The 21696-nt window shown below is 39.9% G+C and overlaps 2 protein-coding genes across 2 annotated transcripts in view; one reads left to right on the top strand and one right to left on the bottom strand.

Annotated features, from left to right (window-relative positions):
- The window catches only part of r3hcc1 (R3H domain and coiled-coil containing 1), an 11143-nt gene extending 8902 nt beyond the window's left edge, over positions 1-2241 (top strand). Inside the window, exon 10 of the mRNA XM_040029062.1 lies at positions 46-2241. The gene's annotated coding sequence lies outside the window, so the exon portion shown is untranslated. The remainder of the gene's footprint in view (positions 1-45) is intronic.
- Positions 1-21696, bottom strand: part of LOC120731803 (lysyl oxidase homolog 2A-like) — a 25384-nt gene extending 3688 nt beyond the window's left edge. Inside the window, exons 1-11 of the mRNA XM_040029061.1 lie at positions 21565-21696; positions 19301-19606; positions 16386-16561; positions 8958-9166; positions 6402-6618; positions 5152-5335; positions 2606-2757; positions 2348-2515; positions 829-994; positions 320-560; positions 32-147 (exon numbers count right to left, since the gene is read on the bottom strand). Coding sequence (XP_039884995.1) covers positions 32-147; positions 320-560; positions 829-994; positions 2348-2515; positions 2606-2757; positions 5152-5335; positions 6402-6618; positions 8958-9166; positions 16386-16561; positions 19301-19574 — 1903 coding nt within the window. The 5' untranslated portion in view covers positions 19575-19606; positions 21565-21696. The remainder of the gene's footprint in view (positions 1-31; positions 148-319; positions 561-828; positions 995-2347; positions 2516-2605; positions 2758-5151; positions 5336-6401; positions 6619-8957; positions 9167-16385; positions 16562-19300; positions 19607-21564) is intronic.

Here is a 21696-nt window from a genome sequence, read left to right as displayed (position 1 = left end):
ATTTGCTAATATAAGGAGTGTCTGTATTTACCCTCATCACAATAGGTGTCTTCAAGACAGAAGCTGGCCTTGTGACCCTCTGCCACTTTAGTGCCGTTCAGACTCATCAAGTCATAGTGGGTGAAAACTTCCATACTGTGGTAATGCCTTGATTATAAAAAAAAATTAAAAAAAAATCATTTCACACTAATATAAATGTTTGTAACATTTACACTTTTATCTAGTAGCTTTCCTGTCAGATAAGTTTGGCTTCCTCTGAATTTTTACAGGAAAAAGCAAAAAGTTTTCCGTTTGCACATATCTGTTCCAGATGCGTCACCTGTGACAGTCGTGCCAGACCCACGACTGAGGTGATGCCCGCGGTCTGAAGTCTGACTGGCCATTGTTGTGGATCTGGGAGGAGAAGCGAAGAAGGCGGCGGTAGGAGCTAGGGTCAGCTTTGTCAGCACTGCCGGACAGACAACGCTCTTCATGGGCACACTGCAGAGCATACATGGGTCTGTCCTCCAGATATGTGGTCTGCTCCACAACCTGAGCGTTCAGGACCAAGTCAGGGGCCGCTGCGAGCAACAAGGAATCGTGCTGATTTAGAGCATGAGGGTGCACAGAAACTTACACTGAAACTTTTATTACATTTATATTGAACAGCTACAAAACTACAAGTGTTTCATTCTTTTTAAGTGACCCAGTCACAACCCTCAGTCAGCATGTATTATACCAATGTCCTCAAACTATTTTTCAATTTCCACAATAAATACTTTAGAAACATAGCTTCTAACCCATGTAAGGTTCTAAATATATATGTTATGGTTTTCTGCAATTTCTTACTCATTGTACAAGAGACCCCAGCAGCAAAGCGTCCACCTCCTTTGGGACAGACAACATGTTTCCCGTGATGCAGGCACTGCTCCAGAGTCAGCTCAGTTCCTGAACACCTCACCCCGCTCATCACCACAGCATCAGCTGATGAGTCTCCTTGCCAGTACCATGTTTCCTGTTATAAGAGAAGCAAAGGAAACACATTATACACTACACAGCAGCAAGACTCTGATGCAAAGCTTGATACCCCTGTGTTACTGTTAAAAAGTTCAAAAACAGAGCTTGGCTATAACAAAACTCTCCAGCAACATATCTACTACAGTCCTGGATCTAACTACAGTCCTGTATGTTTGTTTAATCTATACAAAACTTACTGCTGCTAAGCTATGCATATACAGCTGGGCTCACTTCTTTCTGTTAGCTGCAATCAAACAGATCAGCCTCCTCAAAGTGTTGTGGAAACAACATAATCTTATTTGTCCTCCTGTATTTAATTTTCAGACTTGCCATACCAGGTATCCCACAAGCCAAATGTAGTCTAATCAAAGTATCTAGTACCCACACAGGGAGAGATGCTCTCGTGTCCTCTCACGCCTGACTCAGCCTTATTACAACATTTTGCAGACCACAGGGAAAACCTTCTGTTAGGAAAACTCATACTTTCCATCATCTACCCAGGAAGTGGAGGAGTCATGAGAAGTAAATTAAGCTGAGGGATATGGATGTGGGAGTATTTGCTGGTGGGCTGAGGAGAAGGACAGACATAAAGCTGTATAGCTGTAAGCTCAGTGTCATTTTTTCCATCTGGTGGTGGGGTTTGCCTGGAGAAGCAGTTAAAAGTCAGACAGGAAAGAGGCTCTAGAGGGCCAGAGGTCCTGCTCTGTGATAGCAAAGAGTTAGTCATCTATTACTCTTAACACGATAACCCTTACGTAATGATAACTTACAGCGTTCGGTAATAAAGGGGACATGTTATTATAATGCCTGGACTGGACTAGATGACTTGGCATAGATAGGCACACTTTAGTCAGATAGCCCCCCTGCTGCTATAAATGCACCTCCCCATGATTCACACACATACTTTCCACAAGGTTTGAAACCACAAATGCGAAATGCTTTTAAACAGAAAAATAAAAAACCTAAGAGAGGTCTTAACACATCTCTCACATCATATTGTAAAGGGAGTTTGGGGTCTTCTTTAAAAATCAAGAAGGAAACGTAAGCAGGACAAGAGTAACGCTAGGAAGTAATGCCAGGGGCTTTACTGGTGGAGCGTCCACTAAACTTCAAACAAAATAAATCAAGCTCCTTCTCACCGCTTCCCTGCCCTCCTGTGCTCACTGTGTGCATTTGATGTTTGTAAGGAAGTAATGTCTTTCTTTTGCCCTCAGGGATCAATAAAGCTCAAGCTTATTAAAGTGAGAGTTAATGGTATTCACTGACTTTGAGCATGCTGAAAGTCTGTGCTGCAAAGATAAGCTCATTTTAAAAACGATTGGATGTAAGAGGGCTTAAAGGAAGACCTTACCTGAAAAGCATTGCTGGCAAAGCCCAAGCCCAGCTGTCTGCACACTACCATGGCCTCCATAGTCCCCCAGCTGTCACTGCACACCGTGCCCCACACCAAAGAGCCATTTCTCTCCCCCAGGACCTCCACACGGCCCTCATATGGGTTACGGCCGCCACTTAACCGAAGCTGAGGGAAGGGATATATACATTTAGGCATCTCCTGAACTGTTACACACACACAGTTTTTTGTTCTATATGGTAGACAGAGTTTACTCACTCTATTGTGGAAGCCCATGGCAGGAACATTACATTTGACTGCTGCATCTTCCTCATGGCTGCAGCCCAAAGAGTTAGGGTTGAAGTAGCACTCAGTCAGAGACTTTTCGAAACCGGAGCACTCCACCTCGTTCATGTGGACCGGTCCAATGCCTGCAGGTACACATTAGGCACATTAACAAAGAGTACTGCTGTCATAAACTCCCTGCTGAGGTATTCATATTGTGTACATTACAGAGGAGAAAAGCTAGTTTCAGATTACTGGACAGAAGATGTGATCAATTTGGGTTACACGATGGTTTTACAACCCTGTTTCCAAAAATGTTTGGGTGAATTTACTGAAAATAGTAGATCATTGGATTTTGATCGTATTTTGAAAAATATAATTTTGTATTGAAAAGGATTCCAGGAAAATATTTAGTTTTGTTGTACCTGTCCCAACCTTTTAGTGACATGCTGTGCAATGTAAAACAAAACAGACAAAGAAACAAAACAACTCTTGGGAAATCACCACTAATGATGTTAATTAGCAACATGACTAAAATAAGTCCCCGGTCTGTGAAAGACCGCAGGACTTAGTATCATTAAAAAGCACTCTGGGGAGATGTCTGTTTGTATGGGGCAAGGCCAAAAACCAATATTAAATGTCTGTGTTCTTTGGACCGTTAACATTAAAAACAGACCCAGTTTTATAGTGGGAATTTGGAATTTCCGAAAGACAATGTGAGCAAATCCAGTGTTTAGATGGCACTTCAAATGCAAGTTTAAATTCTACCAGGCAAGGAAAGAACTTGAAAAAGATTCAGAATCGCATTTGCTTTGTCTGAGTCCAAGCTCATTTATTATGGACTGAGATCAAGTGGAAAACTGTCCTGTGGGCAAACTAAAAACAACTGAAAAAGGAAAGGCCACCATCTGTAATGGTCTTGTGACACCTTACTGCACTTACTGTGAAGGCTCCATTAATGCTAAACAACACTTAAAGATTATGGAGCAATGTTTGCTGACATTCACATCTTTTTCAGAGAAGTTCTTCAATATTTTAGCAAGACAATGAAGATGTATTATTACATGTCCCAACAGAAAGAGTCCAGGTGCTAAATTTCAGTTTAGACATGTAACGTGATGGAAACGATAAAGGAGGCCTGAACTTGTTCAAACCTGTGATGCAACACAGCGATAAACATGCCTCTATTCTGTTTTTTTTTTAATTTACATTTTGCTGCTAATTTAAAATAATATTTTTTTTTAATAAAGCAATAAAATTCTCAAGTGAAACAGTTGACATGTTTTCTTTGCACTTCTTCAGTTTAAATCTATGGTTCAAATTGCATTCTGCTTTAAACGGCATCATAACTTTTTGGGAACTAGAGCCGCAGGAAACACAAGCTTTTACTGCCAACTACTACAGACTAAAACAGCAGCTGTCTTACCTACCAGAGTGTTTTGTCTGTCCAAAGATATGTACTTATACTGCAAAGGAAACAAGCAGTCGCCTATGTCAAATGAAAATGAGACACGTAAGGCCTGTAAAAAATACAAATTCTCTCTCCATGTGGCGCAGTTTCCACAATAACATGTGAGTGCTAACTTTATGCTGCTACTCTTCCCGTGAGATTGAGCAGGAATGTGATATAAGCTTGCAAAATAGTGACAGGGAGCCAATAGAGAGGTATAATTTAGTGGAACAGCAGGAACACAGTGCCATTGTAACCATGCAGCCAATATTAAGGTTTGACAAATGACTATAATCCGTGAAATCTATTTTATAATAACATGCATTTAAAAAATTACAAAATAGGATACATTTAGAAATTATTAAGCCCATCAATGCATAACACAAAACTGCTACACAAAGAGCGAAATCCTCTACCAGCTGAAAAAAGTAAATATGACATCCAGAAATTCTTCTTTTCTACCAACATGCTTGTTTAGTCCACTTTGTTGACTTCTGAAAACAAACACAACAAGGTATTTCAAGAGTGTGTGGTGCCATCTTTGGATCCAGTGGTCAGCTCATAAAAAAACAAAAGAAAAAAAACGATCCCTCACATAACCTCGTATTTTCTCCAACAAAGAATTCCTTTTCTGTAACCCATAAAAGCTGTTCTCTGTACTGGAACATTTTGTGCACGTTTCTGTTTTGCTATGAGAATCAGGCAGAGAAAAAGGCAACTGTTCCAGTGAACATGTGAGTCTCATAAGGCTGTGGTATATTTCATTTCACAGAATCAGGTCTTGGGTCAATGTATAAACATGAATGTGCTGCTCTATACATTCCCTAATGCCTTGATGTGCTGACTTAAGGTCTAGACTGACTGAGGTGAGAAAAAAAACAGACTGATCAGATTTAAGGTGGAAGGTCTCCAGTCCCGAGTCCCACACCTTTCATTTTCACAGCTGGGAATGAGGTCTGGTCAGGCTGTATTTGGGCTCTTGCTGAGTAATACCATTTAAAAAAAGAAAAGAAAAGTATTCTATACCTACAACTATAGTTGTGTACCACTATATGCATCAATAATATGCTAGTGACAGATCTGTGAGTACCTTGTCCCATTCGGGCGCCAGTCAGGGCCTCTTTGGCGCTGCCGAACCCCAGCTCTCGACACACCACGGTGGCAGTGCGAATGTTCCAGTTGTCGTCGCACACTGTTCCCCACTCTCCATTCTTCAGGACTTCCACTCGCCCCTCACCTATCATGGCACCACCTCTTAGACGTACTAGGGGTTGCTATGGAAACAGTACAATAAAAAAGCTAAAATTAGTGGATATCTTACAGAGAATGACCTTAAGGATTATAATTGTTATTACATTTTGGAAGAAAACTAAAACAGTTTAATGGATGATTGGATGAATTCATTTATTTATTTTTTTAGCTTGAAAACACTAAGAGTGAGCCTGAAAAGTTTACAAAACTAGACCTTCTTAATGATCTCAGCATCCAGTGAAGCAACACGATGGTTGATTGGCTATTAATACCCAGTAAATGTTGTAATCCATTACTGGACTTCTATGTGAATACTGAACTATGTAGACAAACAAGAAATGTTTGTGTGTCTTATAATGCAGTGTAAACATGCCAAAGATGACAAATTTCAACCACAGACAGAGACATGTGACAACATAAACAAAACCTAAGTAAAGTTTATGATTTTTGTCCTGCAAGGAAGTCTTCCAGAAGCGATTAACCTTCAAAAAATATGAAGCTGATGTGATTAAAGGTTAGGCTTTCAAACCTAAGAACACTGTACCATCTGCAAAGCATTGTGGTGGTAGCCTCATCCTCTGGGAATGTATTAGACTACCTCCAACAACAGCTAGATGGCTAAAAAAGTGGGCGCTCCAACAGGACAATGAGCCCAAACACACGTCAAAACTCGTTTTGGATTGGACAAAACAAGCTAACATTAATAGCCGTAAATTACCAAGACATTCATGTCCATAACGAGGTGTAGTTATGGTGTAGTTATTTAATTATGTATGGTAGTTATGTAGTGACGTGTATATAAGAAATACTCCATGTACTACTACTTAGTCTAAGAAAACCAACTAAACACTACCCTTTTTTATGCCACATGATGTCCCACAGACAAATCTTTTCTCTTTGTAGAGTTTATAATAGACAGTGTCATGAACGTAGATCAGTATGAAGATGTCTTTCCTTTTACAATCCAACCAAGGCCAATTTTTGTACCTTGTTAAAAAGCAAGTAATGTAATATGCACCATACACACATCAAGAATGAATGTTGACTTTTGAAACTAAGACTTTGTATAGTGTGTTTAACCTGACTAACCTCCACCCTGTAGGCTTTTCTGAACCCGATGCTGACGCTAGGAGCAAAGACCCGTCCAGGCACACAGCTGACCACTACAGGCATGCCCTTTCCACAGGTGCTGTTGCCTTTCTTCTCTATCTCTCGGCCCAGTTTACAATCAGAAAGGTCAGCCTCGTTGCCTGTGCAGTTGATAGAGAAGCCCCAGTAGTTCTTCTTTCGACGGCTGGCCAGCAATCTGAGAAAGAATCATAAAGTAAAACAAACTATTACAACATATAATGTCAAATTTTGGGCAATTTTGCATGATTTACGAACAGTCTTAGAAAACACTTCATATTTATTCCCCTCTTTGGTTGAAGAATGACACATGCCAACATTTTTCCAACCACTGGTATTAGTTGATGCCAAAAGTAACAGATTTGTAACTTTCCAGGGAAAGGAACTTCATTATTGTTATGGTCCTGGGTCTTGGACTCAGCTTTTGAGGTTGCTCTGGACTCTTTGATTGTTGTATTCTTTTAGTGCATCTGACTTTGTTGTTTATAGTTCTTAATTTACGGTTTGTTGTTTGTTCTCCTCCATGTCCAGTCGTCACTGTCTCATCTCTGTGTCCTGTCCTCTTTTCCCCAGTATTTGTTTACCTCCAATTTCCAGTCATGTTCCCATGTTTTTCTCTGTGTTTCATCCTTGGTCTTCCCAGTCCGTCATATCTCCTTAATATCCGTTCCAGTGTCAAGTTCACGTGTCTTAGTCTGAGTCTGTGTGCGAGTGTTACTTGCTGTTTTGCTTTGATAATCTCTTGTCTCGTGTGTTTGATGTTTGGTTCAGCTTCTCCTGTCTCGTTAGTTTTGCTTTTGTTGAGCTGTGTTCCCATTTGTCTCCACTCCTGTAATCACCCTCCCGTGTATTCGCTGTCTGCATCGCCCTCTGCTCGTTGTCGTGTTCTCCCTTATTGTGGGTGTTACTTTTGTCTGTTTGTTAGTTTAGCTTCTGTTCAGTTTGTAGTTAGTCTGCTTGTTTGTTCCACGTTCCGGTGTCGTTCTGCTTTTGTTTTTCAGTTCAAACCTCTGTTTACCAAGTCCTTCATTACAGGTCCACTCCCTGCCTTTAGTAGACCCCAGACTATGGGATAATTATAGTCAATATTTATATTTATATTCACTACTATTGCTGTGTTCTGTCATACTGCTTAAAAGCTTAAAGTTGGATTGGGAGAACTATATAGTCACACATCACTTCTTTCATATTAAAAGACAAATAAAAGATTTCACCATTCTTTCTTACACATTACTAAAATCATAAGCAGCTGTTTTGGGGAATGGACATTTTTATTTTTTAGTGAGAGGAATTCAGCAGTCTTTTCCTTTTTGCTGTGAAGCACAATGGGAGTATTGTGAAAATACCTTAACATTCCTATGACCCCAAACTTGAATGGAGGTAATCAACTAGGGGTCACTGAAGAAGCCAACAAGAGTGGACCCTGAAGCAGCATACCATGTAGTGAAACCAGCAGGAGCTTTATTTACAACCTTTTAGTCCTTAAACCTTGTTTAGAAATTTAAATTTAAATTCAAGTTGGTATGAACATGAGGGCAATACACAGTCTTTTAAAGTGATGCCAAATTTAGATTGAGAGAGTGAATCATGTGAAACCACAGCAGAATCACATGTTTTACAACCACATCAGCTTTATGATCTCAAGTAATAAACAAAGTTAAACGTTGGTTTCATTTTCCATATATTTCCTTTGGTTGAAATGCATTACTATCAAATTAAATGATCATGATTTTCTTTGAATGAACGCCACCTTCTTTGCTTTGATCTTACCAGATCATTGATATCCTTACCCAGAAACATCAATGAGAAAATACAGTTGCAGACCTGCTCGGCAGTACTTGTAAATATATTCTTGTGTCTTTCAGGTCTCGATTTCACTGATTTTTTGGCTTTAGATGCCAGCTCACAGACTGGGAGAGAGATTTGCTCTTGTGATTGCTTTCTCATGTGCAGCAGCTACAAAACATCTGTATTCCGTTGTGTCAGACTGCATGTTGCCTGTGACACTTGAAAAGCTTTGTGATAAAACCACAGAGGCAGAAAAGATAGAGCCAGAAGAGCCACTGTTTCATAATGTACTGCACTCATCCTGCATATGCCAAAGCTTCCTCTAGTGGTGTTTGGCTTCTTGTCAGGAATCTACAGGCCCGAGTGTGTTTACTCTGGTAGAAAATGGATGAAGGCGTGAGTGACGGCCACAGTAAACAAACCTGGTTATTATGTAACGTTTCATAACATCAGGCTAAACATTCTTAAGTAAACTAGGCAGTAATAAAGTTTTATGTTTCCTGCCAGAAAATATGATATAGTTTATAAATGGATTGTTTAGCCTATAAGAATATCTGGTTTGATGTTTTACACCAGTGTGAAATTGAAAGGATTCATATGTAGCGCCGCAATAACCTGCGCTGTATTTAGCCAGACTAAATGTTAAATGTTTAACTCAAGTGAAGTTTTTTCATTACATCTAGTTGAAATTGTTTAAACCCTAATGCTGACCCCAGCAACATTACTCACTTGTAGGGTCTGGTATTGAAGCGTTTCTCCCCAGGGAAGCCCTGCATGCCACAGATGACCCTGCTATTCATCTGGTTCCAATCCTCATTGCAGATCTGCCTCCACTTGCCTCCGTCTTTTACCTCCAGAAATCCCTCAGTAATGGGAATCCTTTTTCTGTGAGAATATGTGGCCCTGATTCTCACCTCTTCCACCTGTACCGTCAAGCCCTGACAAACAGAACAGAGATAATGTTTCATGCTCTCCTGTATATAACACATGTAAAAACACAGAGTATTATACTTTTAGTCCAGTGGAAAAAAATGACCTCTGACTACAGTATGACTTTTTATTCAATTGAATATTGCAAGTTTTCCAGAATTTCTAATAAATTTGTAACAGATGGCTGTGGTCTATTGTAGATGGATAGGGGTGGGCAATTACTTTTCCCAATAGGCCACAAAAAACAAACAAAAAACAAAACAAAACAAGAAAGAGTAGATGTAACAATTAGGCTCTAATTGTGGCCCCTTGGGAACATTAATTGCCCAGACTTGGATTCGCACATATTGGCAAGCTTAGCTTATATTTTCTATTTATTATATAAAGTTCCCATCAACTTGCATAATGATATTTTTGCATAAGCCTCTTCACCACCCCACCATCAAGAGTGAATTCTGTTTCACTGACACACAGACAATGGGGAGAAAAACTAGTGTCTCTGCAAATGCACCATAATGTTAAGGTCTAAGTTAAACTCAGACCAACAGATGGCTTTAACTCTGTCTGCTTATGGGTCTAGAAGTGGAGTCAAGTCCCCCCTTGACATGAGAAATGCATCAGGTATTAGCAGTTATTCAAAACATCACAAGGCTCTGAGATCACTGTCTGTCAACAGAATGACTTGTGTGAGGCACACACTTCAATTCATAGTTTTGTCAAAACTGGCAAATAGTGTTTGGATTTCCTCAGAAAAAGCGCTGAAAGGGAATAGTTCATACGTGACAAGCTGCTGGGTCTTTTATCAATGTCACTATTCTCTGTCAGGAGCAAAGATGAAACAAGCAGAGCACAAAGGGATACATACAAATCTTTTCCCTTTGGCCAAATCTGGAAGGAATGTAGGTCAAATGTATTTTTAAAAGACCTCACATCTCATATCTCATAAGATATGAACATACTTGCGTGCGATACAAAGCAAGTATGACTGCAGAAGTATCAGAAAATGGGAAGCAGTGAAACAAAAAGTTTAAAATCCATGTAATCCATGATATTTTGTAAAATTCAATTTTAAGCAAGTTAAGGCTAAAGACAGAAGATAGGGCGAGTGAAGAGAGTGAGGTTGGAGAATGTGCAGAATAGCCCAAAGCTATCTACTGAGGGCTGTAAATGCCGGTCAGAGTGAAGGCCACCGGTGCTCACAATTAGCATCATGTGTGCCGATACAGCAAAGAATGGTACCCTTTGACCTAAGGGCTTTAGCAGCTACCTAATAACTCTGCCTTCCTTCATTTCTCTCCATGAGCCAAGTGCTGCCGTTTGTTCCTGACTGAGTGCGAAGTTGCACCGAGGGTGCCAAAAAGAGCCAAAACTCTGAGCTGCTCTGTGGTATGCTGAACTCAGTAATTTTATAACAGCCAGTTTCTTCAACATTGAAAAACCCCAACATTCAGGCATGTCTCCCAGAATATCAAATGTTTGCCCACAGGGTGGTTTCCTGAGATGGCGTCAGCCTCAGGGAATGTTCAAGGCTTCAGGGTCTTGCAGGGAAGGAGGAGCCTCCACTAACACTGCTTCAGCAGTGACCCTGGTCCTCCCTCTGACCGCAGTGGTTAGAGTGGGTAAAAACCACTCTTTCATGAGAAGATTCCTGCTGGCCATAGCATGACAGAGTGTTTTCCGTGTCTAGCAGGGGAAGGTGAGGAGACATGACTATGATCACGCAGCTGTCTCTCTCCAATTAAAATGTAATCATAGGATTTTAGATTGTTTTTTAATTCATAATAAACAAAGAAAATAAAAGAACGTGCCACAACAAAAACAAAAAAGATCAAGTTCAATAAATAAATAGCCAAATAAATAAATAGTAAGAAAAATCACTCAGATATGATGTTATTAAGACACATCTGACCATTGTTGCATTTGGTTCAGAGGCAGGAAACTGGCCTTCTGAAAGTGTGCGCTGAAGAGAAAAGGACAGATATGCACAGCTGGGATCAGTCTGGGCGTCCCCCTAACTTAGCATAATCCTGTTTGGCCTAGGCCCAACTCGATACACTGGCCACATTTGAGCACTTTTTCAAAGAGAGTCAGAAATAAATACATAAATAAATTTCAGCTCCTGTGTTGGAATAAGACAAACTGTTATGAGTTACACAGCTACAAAAATGCATTATCCCATTACAACAGAAGAAAATACAGAATCACTAAAATATACAGAGGGAAATACTTTAATACAAGCAGTTAAGCGAGAAGATCAATACCACTGGTGTGGTAAATATGAGGATGTTGCCAGCAGTCAGTTCAAAGCCTACAGCCAGTTTTGGATCTGTTTAAGAGCATGGTTTGTATCTAACTAAGAATACGATGTGCTTCAGAGACTGGCAAATTTTTTTAAAGAACTGTAGATGATTTTGTTTATTTCCATTAGTTGTCTCAAACTTTTCACTTTTCAGTAATTTTTATGTAATTCTTTCCAGAAAATCAAAGAAAAACAGGAAACAACAACAACGAAGAAAACAAATAAGTATATTTCCTAAAGTGTCAACATATTCCTGAAGTGCTCAGAAGGATTTATATTTTGATTTTATCTGAATCAGTGTGACGTGACAAACAGACCAGTCCAAATAGGTACTGGGTGAAAGCTTTTCCTCCTACATTACATTGAGGTTAATACGAGCATTTCTACAAGGTTACCTCATCTCATTTCCCAACTTCCTGTAATGATTTACTCATTCTACAGCTTTTTTTAAAATCCAAAAATAATAATTCATATAGGGTTTTTTTGGCTTGTAAGTAACAACTGAAAAAAGTGAACATCCTTCCTTCAGATCTATTCGGTGCTAGTCTGTGAAGTGAGCTCTGTCCATTACTGAACTATTTCCAGCTGGAAAGCAGACTGTTTTTCTGACTGGGTCCCCTCTCAGAATGTAAATGTGTGGACATGAGCGTGTGGTCTAGCCGGTGACTAATGCTTCCACTACTGTGCACTTCTTTCACTTCAATCAGCTTTCCAGATCCTGCTGCACGTTCATCTACACGTGCCCAACTCATCCCCCGCCTGCCCCGCCCAACGGTACACAGCAAGTATGAATGCTAATCAGCCAAAGTTTAGTTGAAAAAGCAAAGGAACAGTACGGCTCTTTGAAACGACTTTTACATCTGCCCCACCTAACTTTCTGCCTCATTGGCCCCCCTTCTGTCTGACTGACTATAGTGAGTGTGTGTGTGTGGGGAAAGAAAGAGAGTGAGTTTCAGTGGTCACTGCATCTGGAATACCTATTAGAGTACACTTCTCCCACTGCGATAGGAAAAAAGAACAACCCCCCCCCCAATCTCAGAACCAAAACACATGCTTACAGGTGTCTGTGCTGAATATAAAATATAGGAAATGAAACACAAGCATTTGATTGACTGTGGAACTATACTAATAAACTCCAGTCAAAGTGCTTTAATATAATAAAAAAAACATTCAGTAGCAAACATATTTACTTGCTATCTTTGACAGAGTCAAATCAGAAGAGCCGATCCACTCTGTGTGTTTTCACTTAACGAATCTACAGCTGGCAAGTTTATCTTAGAATAAACACGCTTTCACGACTGTTTCACAGCTTGTTTCAGAACAATCTCATTTGTGTAAACTTTACAAAACAGACACTTAGATTGTGGTACATTCAAACAAGAGGCTCACATGAGTCAGCGAAATGTGCACGTGAAGTTCAAGAATAAAAAAATAAAAATCAGAACTTGGGAGCTGTGCAACCCAGGACTGAAATGAGGCTCCAGCTGCTGAACATGTGTTAAATGTCTTGCACAGTTCTATCTGCTAGAGAGAGACTGACTTCAGCCTTCTGACAGGCATCGACCTTTTCTCCCGTTGATCACTCATCTCCTCAAAAGCCTCTGCTATACATCATCCCAAATAGGCTTATCCTACTTTGGCTCGGGTTTCCTTCTTTTTGTCCTACAGCAGACTGTGTGAATAACTGAAATTCTCATGAGCCAGCCCCATCTCATCTGATGGAGTGAAGTGCAACCTCTACCCTTGTTACTTGTGTAAAAGAGCGGAAGGTTTTTAAGTGCTGCATTCTGTGATTAGAAAGGCTGGGTGTTGATTCTTGATGAAAGTGTTTGTTTGAAGTAAACATGATGAATAGTCTATTGGTCAACTACAGCTGCTTTTACTCCTTCTTTTCAGGAAGTTAGAAGTTAATCTCTGCTCGCTGGACCATAGAGTAGAATCTGTTTATAATCATGTTCTGCAAGCAGTGGTGTGCGATTTCTTTATGTGAAAACTACTTAGAAAAAGATACATATAAAACCAAATCCATCTTACGTACATTTGCATTGGATTTTCCTTTTCGGCAGTGAAAGTCTGCATGATTATGTACCAAGTACACAGTAGTGCCAACTTCTTGGAAAACACAAAGTAAAGAACATCCTGCAATGACTCCTATGAATCCTTACCATGAACCAGGGGCATAATTTCCAGGGGGGTTAGGGGGGTTATGACTCCCCCAATAATTAAACCCAACCAATATAACCCCTCCAATAAAATTATAAATTATCTTGCATAAATAGGCTGTTGATTTTCTTTACTCATTTCAGTTATTACCAGCAAAATAGTTGCATGTTTAATCATCTGGGAATTTACCCAGATTTATTTATTTAGACAGACATCTTGACCCGCCCCAATGTTCAGCACAAAGTTATGCCAATGTCATGAACCTATAAATGTCTTCGTATGAGCCATCACGATCTGTACTGTCCCATTCCCACATAAAAACCTGAACCTGGCAAAGCTTGTGTAATTATCACTACTAACTACAGATTAAACAAAGTCTTCTGCTTGTAACCACTGTACTGTTAGAAAGATCTCTTCTGCCAGGATGTTCCATCCGTGTGTGAAACAAACACATGCTAGTAGTAAACTGGCTGTGTTGGGTTAGACAGACAAAAGCAAAAGTATCCATCATGCACAATAAAACAGTTATTGTGTGTGTATGTGCATTATGTGCTGCATGCTAAAATAATTAATATTATAATGATTCAGTCACAGTGGAATGTTTGTTGTGTTATTGTTTCAGGAGCATTACATAACCAGCTGAGAATGGTTGCACTGGCAGACTGCAGCAAAGTGGTCCCGGCTTCCACAAATCAGAGCTTGGGAATATTTGAGGTTAACTGAGTTTGGACTGTCAAGCTGTTTTTCAGCAATGTTACTTGATATTTTGTAAATGCTACTTTTAGGATTTTATGTTTTTGACTGACACTGCAAAAATACTAACTGGGCAACCCATGCCAGCAGCAGGACACATACTATTATTTGTGGTCAAAGCAGGACTTGATAGAGAGAGAGACATTTTTGATAAAGTGAAACGCAATCTCAGGATTTTTTCCTCACAAAGACAATATTATTAATGTCTGTGGCAAATTTGTGCACTGTAGAGATGCACTATTTAATTTTATAAATCAAGACATTGCTTGCAGTGCTAGTGATGTAGTGATGCTAGTGATTCACGCTCACTTAAATTATTTAAAAATCAGCAGGCACAGCACCAAAACAGTGTTTATAAAAGGAGATGTAATGTCCTAGGAAACTCTTCACATTTCAGACGAGTGTTCGTCATTTTGAAGGAAATATTCTTCATAGCATCCACATAGTTATAAAGAACACCGTGCTTCATTGGCCCTTACTTAGAATTTCCACATTGAACACAGAATGTCAATTCATGCTGTGAATAAACAGATTTCAGGAACAGTGCTGCTCTTTGCTAGTGTCAGTTCAAGTATAGTTCAGAGGTGTAGCTACACCTTTTTCCCATTCCTCTCTCCTGTGACTTAAAAGGCTTCAGCCAAACCAAGGAAACACTTAGAGGGTGGGGACTGAACTAAAGCAACACCCCAGAGGCCCTAAATACACAAGACACACAATAAACAAGATGTTGTGCTTATATATAAAACTTATATAAATAAGAGTATTGTTACTGTTGTAAGGTTCAACAGTCCATAATTAAACATTTCAGTTTCACCTTTCTTCTACTTTCAGCCCTCTTACATGACTGGACTAGACATTAACAAAACAAAGAAGGACTTAAGATGCTATCCTCGGGCGTGTTATCGCAACTAAATCCGGTGAAAAATACAGTCCCTGTTCTGGCTGCTGTACAGAGTCCTGTAATGCAGCCAAGTCTACCACCCCACACGTAGTGTGAGCAAACAAAGAAACTGTACTCTGTCTAGTTGCAAAGAACGTAAAGCACTAATTAAAGACTGCCAAATAAAACTCATCTCTATCAGTGTGGTCTTAAATAGGGAAACCTCATTATTAAAAGGAAGTTGCTTTCAGACAGGCTGAAGGAATGCTTTCCTCTAATAATCGCCCTCCCTTTCTCCTGTCACATGCACAAGCCCACACTGACTTTCCATCCAGTACTGAGGCATTTTCAGCAGCCAGGCTGGAAGGACTTCTCGGCGTCTGAGTCATCTTTGCAATCTCAGTGTGCAGAGTGGGGGTCTGGTGTGGGCAGTAATAGACTAATAGTGTCCTGACAAAGTCATTAGTATAACATGGAACAGACAGCTAAATATTTTAGCTTACTCATGGATCATTTCAGTTGCATGATGCCATAGCAGACGTGACTTCTTGCACAGAAGGGCTTACCTCAGTGTATCCTTTTAATCCAAACTCTTCAAATAAGGCATTTGGAAGTTGGTGTTTGCTTAGAATAATCACAGTATAACACAGTGTTTGAAACATGGGGATTTACCTGTTACTATTTTAAAATTCAAATGAAAAACGTATATATTTGTTCTTAGATTGTAATTAGTTGTTACTAATCATTTAAAAAAACAACGCTACACCAATAAGTAAGCGTCGTATATTCTTTAGCTTCTTAAACCTTTTTAATATTATGTTACACCTTCTTTCAACAGTTCAGCTGCTTTAAAAAAGGAACTTGGAGCCATTTGAAGCAATAAATTATGATAAGGTTTTCTTTCATCCCAAGCCTAACCTGATGTAACCTGAACTGATGCAGAACATCATTTCAGGTTTCATGTCTGTGCTTTAACCATGTGTGCATTCTACCAAAGTGTTAGTGATACTGCAATCAAGTTACACTAGCCTTTTTTAACATTTGTGAAAGATTTTATGCAAATATGCACATATTAATTGTACTGCAATTGTACCATATGCATGTATTTTGATTGTCAATATGTTGGTCCTACCTCCTGGCTGTTGGCCTGGTTCCGAATGAACTTGAATCCTGGAATGCGCTTCGAACTGCACACCACGCCGACATCTTCTGAATGTTTGCAGTCGGATACTCCGAAGCCATTGGACTCACAATGAGCCAGACTCTTTTCGCTACCTGTGCAGTGCACGTTGTCTAGCCAGATACGACCTGGAACAAACAGAAACAGAAACACACAAATGGATGTGTGTTCAGATGTTGATTCACTTTGCCCACGATGGCTTTTCTTGGATGGTAGGGATGACGGTGCTTTTGAAGGAATTTTATTTATTTTTTTATAAAAAACAAGTATTCAGCTTATCACAGGCCAACATTATCTTGTGACAGGCTGATGTGAAAATCTTTAACAGATCAGAACACAGAGAAAGATGCTTGGCGGTATTTAGAAATGGTGTCATCACATAATTAGTCCAAAAGAGCAGTTCCAACTAAATTGTCAACAATACTGTCAGCCGTGTCTGCAGCACATATAAGAGTATCGCAGTTGAGCAGACAATGGTGCACAGTCAAGATCATTTTTTTAAGTACATTTATAAAAAATATTAAACAATAACACTATATTTTCCCTTTAACATACATACTATATGTGTATACTGCAGCAAGTACAAAAGATTATCTGCCATTCGTCTTGGCTTTCATATTTTGTTCACCTAATCATTAACTGTTTTTCCAACCAATTAATATACAAACAATCAATCATAACAAAATCATTATTTGTTTTAGAAAATGTTGTTATACTCTGACTGTTTGCAACTATTATGTCTGCTTCATCCTGAGCCACAATTTCTCCTAACCCTGAGTTTTCACTAGCTTTCCCTCACATGGGTCAACCTCATTTAAAAAAAATGCAAATGAAAGAATGTCTTAAATGTTATACCCTGACAGGCGTTGTAAATCATGCCCTATTGGCTTCTGTTCTAGCATGTACACTGAAGTCTAGCCGTAGACACAGTAAACCTGCTCACGTGGAGATGTGTTTGGTCTCTGACATAACCTGGTGCATTTTTTCAGCCAAAAACCTGCCTAATAAATGTTGTCATGGCTGAAGGGAATCATCTGTTGTCCAGCTGGCTGTTCTGAATCAGCCGTGAGGGAAACCACCAACTCATTATTCTGGCAGTCTCAACATGTTGCAAGGGAACATCCTGATCATACCAAGAAAGTGACTGGATATAATGGTCACGTAGCTTCCTCCTGGCAGAGAAGTGATTACCCCTGGATCATCGTTATAATAAGAGCCAAGCACTCTGGTTCTGCAATACAGCAGAGGGAGAACCCGCTCAGTCTCAGCACACCTTTATCTAAGCAAATACTCAGCATTGCCAGCTGTTCTAAGCCTAGACTGCATTGGTAGGAACATCATTTGCAGGCTCTATGGGGATTTAACAAGCACTGAAAAAAACAGAGAGGACAGTCTACATGGGGCTATAAATGTATAAATTAAGCCTTTATTAGCACTTTATGTCAATATCATGGCCAAAGAGCTCAAAACAAACCTAAAGGGATTTGCATAACATGGATTAAATGAATTTTGTAGAAAATTTAAATCATAGCCAAAACCTTTGTAACATTTGCACACTTTCTTTTTCCCCCTTTTTTGGGGGGCGGGGAGGAGGAGGGGGGGCACACTGGGATTGCAAACAGCATTTGTGCAACAGCAGCTGGGGATATGATTTGCATCCTTGCAGGAAAAACGCTCATCCAAGTAGGATGTCCTTATAACTGTTCTGCTGTTATGTCTTCAACTGGAAACATTTGGTTGCTTTCAACAGCGCATTAGTCATCACGATGGGAAATTTGAAATCCTCTTGATCACTTTTATAGCCATCTGTCTCCACCAAAAAAAACAAAAAAAAAACAGATAAAGCTAGTTTCCATATAAACACATGTGAGAACACGTCTTTTTAAAGTGATTCCACTGCAAATTTGACATCCACTCAGGAAAACAGGGACCCCCTTCTCTTTTTGACCAACACAAAGATCATTTTATTTCAGATTGTGCAACTTTTTATATCAGTGCAAAATATAATTTGCAGCTTTCCTATTCATAACTGCCATTTCACTGAGTTTGTAAAACATTTGAGGGGCACACCCTTCCCAAAGCCAAGTCCCAGAGGACATCATCTTTATATAGCAAACCACTGCTAAAATGGAGCCCAAACAACTGCTTCACACAGGATGCACACACAGCTATATAGTACAAACTATTTGTTAAATGCTTCCTATAAAACACTATAGGTATATAATAGTATATGCATAAAACTGCAAAACACTTGAATTGAAATTTCCATAATGACAGCAATGCTGTGAAAAGTTAACCTAACTGTTGAAGTGGCTCACTGAGTGAAGACATGCTTTGGCAGCTCTAAATGAACTCTTTAATAAGAGTTCTTTAATAAGAGTTCATTTAGAGCTACCAACATACATTCACCTCCAGCAGCTAACACATTTACAGAGCTGGGAATCTTGTTAGTATTTTTACTGCTATGGTGGAAATCATAAGATACAAAAGGCTATAAAAGAGGAGATGAGATTACGTCTGGTTAATGCTCCAAATCTTTCCAGTCTTTCCTTCTTCCAGTGCTCTGAACTGATTGGTGTGTCTCAGTTCTTCTCTGATGGGAAAACCAGTACCTCAGGGTATAAGCATTTAGACAAGGGGAAACCTGTCTTTCATGGAAATTATGAAACTGCATGTAGTGATAGGTTATTTCTGAGTAGATGTGGTTGAGTAGCCCAGGGATGCTCAGATTATTTCACTATAACTTGCACCTCACTTTCTGCACCAATCTGAAGTCGAACTTTGGAGGGTTTTGATTAGATGAAGTTGTAGATGGTTGTCCTGGTGACTAACAAGCATCTCATTAACTTAGTGCGTTTTTTTCTTACCTTCCCCTTTTCCGTACTTGGCTGAGGGCAACCAGGACTCGGCACCCGTGAAGCCCAGCTCTCTGCATACCACTTGGGCAGCATAGATGGAGAAGTCATCATCGCACACCGTCCCCCACTCTCCATTGTAAAAGACTTCAACCCGACCCTCGTAGTGTTTCTTCTTCTCCCCGGCTAGACGTAGCTGGATCACAGGCTGGTTAGAGTCTGACTGGGTGCTGGATGGCACCAGCAAGGTGTAAAGGAGACACCAGAAAACAGCCAGGCGCAGCATGATGCAGAATGATGAGGGAAAAGATTAATACCCTAAAGAGAGATACAAAGAGACAAAGAACTGTGACCATCGGCTGTATAACACTGCAATAAAGTGTGTTTTTGGCATTTTTATAAGTGGCTTTTCTCGATTCCAAGGATTTAACCTGGAGAGTTATCTGAAGACAGGCTGAGGAAGACAGTCATTTGTGGCATGTGGTAGTTCAGTTTATTTGAGAGTAAGCGGTATCTGTATAAAATGCTGAGCTTGGTTTGGCTCTCATATCAGGCTTCAAGAGAACTGACACTAGAAACTTTGCAACCACAAATATAGTAAAAAAAAATGACCACAATTTCACAGTATATTAAGCAAACGTATGGACACGACTGCCAAAAAAAGGGAAATTTGGGGAAAATCTGGGAACGAACATAGGTTAGGTGGCAAGAATTTCTCTCTCCATTGTCTGACAGCCTAATGGAGAGCAAATGTGGGCTCCTCCAGGGAGGGGGCTGCCCATCTTATTTATCTGCTGATCTGTGCCTGGAGGCCAAGGTAAACTCTCTGAATCTGTATTCACAAAGAAAGTTGACTCCATGTGCATCATTATTTCATGGCAAACCATGAATGTCTCAATGTTGGGACAATGAGCCCTGAGGGAGTAAAGGGAGGGATGGAGGAGAGGGAACGTTAGGACACCTTCACATCATCCTGTTCTGAATAGCAAGGGAGGAGATTTGGGAGGAGATTTGGGAGGGGATTTGGGAGCAGGGGGGGGATTCCTGTGTTGACGTCATGGTAACCAAACAAACTTCAGACTTGAAAAACCTCCTCTGGAGTACACAGCCTATAAATTATCAGACTGTGAAGCATATGTTTTGCGATACGGAAACATCTGGTCAATCTCCCCGTGAAATGAACATAGGTTCAGCATGAGTACGGAGACACTTTAATTTGGCTTTTCGGTATTCAGTCTTGTACTTTATTAAACCAAGGGAGTGAAAAAGCGCACTGTAATGGTTTTAAATCAGTCAGTCAGAGTCTGAGTGAATTTCTGAACAGCTGTGCGTGCACAAACTATACTCCAACCAGCACGTGTACAATTATGGTGTATTTAGAATGGTAAATGGCCTGTATTTGTATAGCGCTTTACTATACTCATGGATTTTGTATTTAATACAAAATTTAATACAAAATCCATGAGTAAACAATACTTCTAAATAAATACTTCTACATATTGCATGTCATAGGCAACACTTCTGTAGACACACCCATATGTTATAGAAGAATCTACTCTTAACAGTTAAAACTTGTGGTCCCAGAAAGGTGGTGAATGGACATTTTTACATAATATGCTGTGTCGTGCAAAGCTTAAAACGTGTAGTTGCAAAGAAAATTTAGGATCAAACAATAATTAAATACTGCTTGCCCTTTATAAAATAGGAATTCTCAAATCCTACATTCTTTTATTGCTTTTTCATGCAAAATCAGGGCTCTTGTGCTGTCTGTTGTTCATCTGAATTAGTCACCGATAAATAATGGATTGGATTTATATAGCGCTTTTCAAGGCACCCAAAGCGCTTTACAATGCCACTAAAGAGATATTAAGCCCTGACCACAGAGAAGAAAGATCGACTACAAAATCGGTAGGTGTTGAAGGGTCCTTAGCACAGCTGTCTACTGTCATCACCAGAGTTAGCATGCATGATAAAAGTTACTAGCAGGACTGTAGTTCGTGTTCTGATACAGCAAACCCCAGCGCGCTTCGACACATAAATAGGGAAAAAGAAAAAAACACTTGATATAAAATACATTTTCAATGAATATAAAAGAGACAGAACATGCAAATATAAATCCTGCCAGGTTTTTAAGTTTCCGAAGAGAACACATTAGGAAAAACTCAGTCTGAACAAAGTGTGATATCTCAAAGTTTCACACATTCATGCACGTGCCAAACAACATCCAGTCGGACAGCAGGAGGGAGGGAGGCTGTCTCCAAAGTGAAAGGACTTACTCTGACAGACGGAGGACAGTCAGCACAGTCTTTTGAGGACGCTGAGGTTTCCAACCTGTCTTAAGGATGGCATGTGAAGCAGGGGCTCTTTGTCCCTTTAGTACTCTGCGGGCCGTTTCCTCTGCTCCCCTC

Source organism: Simochromis diagramma, unplaced genomic scaffold (assembly GCF_900408965.1).
Source record: "Simochromis diagramma unplaced genomic scaffold, fSimDia1.1 OVJJ01000483.1, whole genome shotgun sequence".
Taxonomy (NCBI): Eukaryota; Metazoa; Chordata; class Actinopteri; order Cichliformes; family Cichlidae; genus Simochromis; species Simochromis diagramma.
Note: the sequence above shows the minus strand (reverse complement) of the source record. Positions and strands in the feature narration are given on the sequence as shown.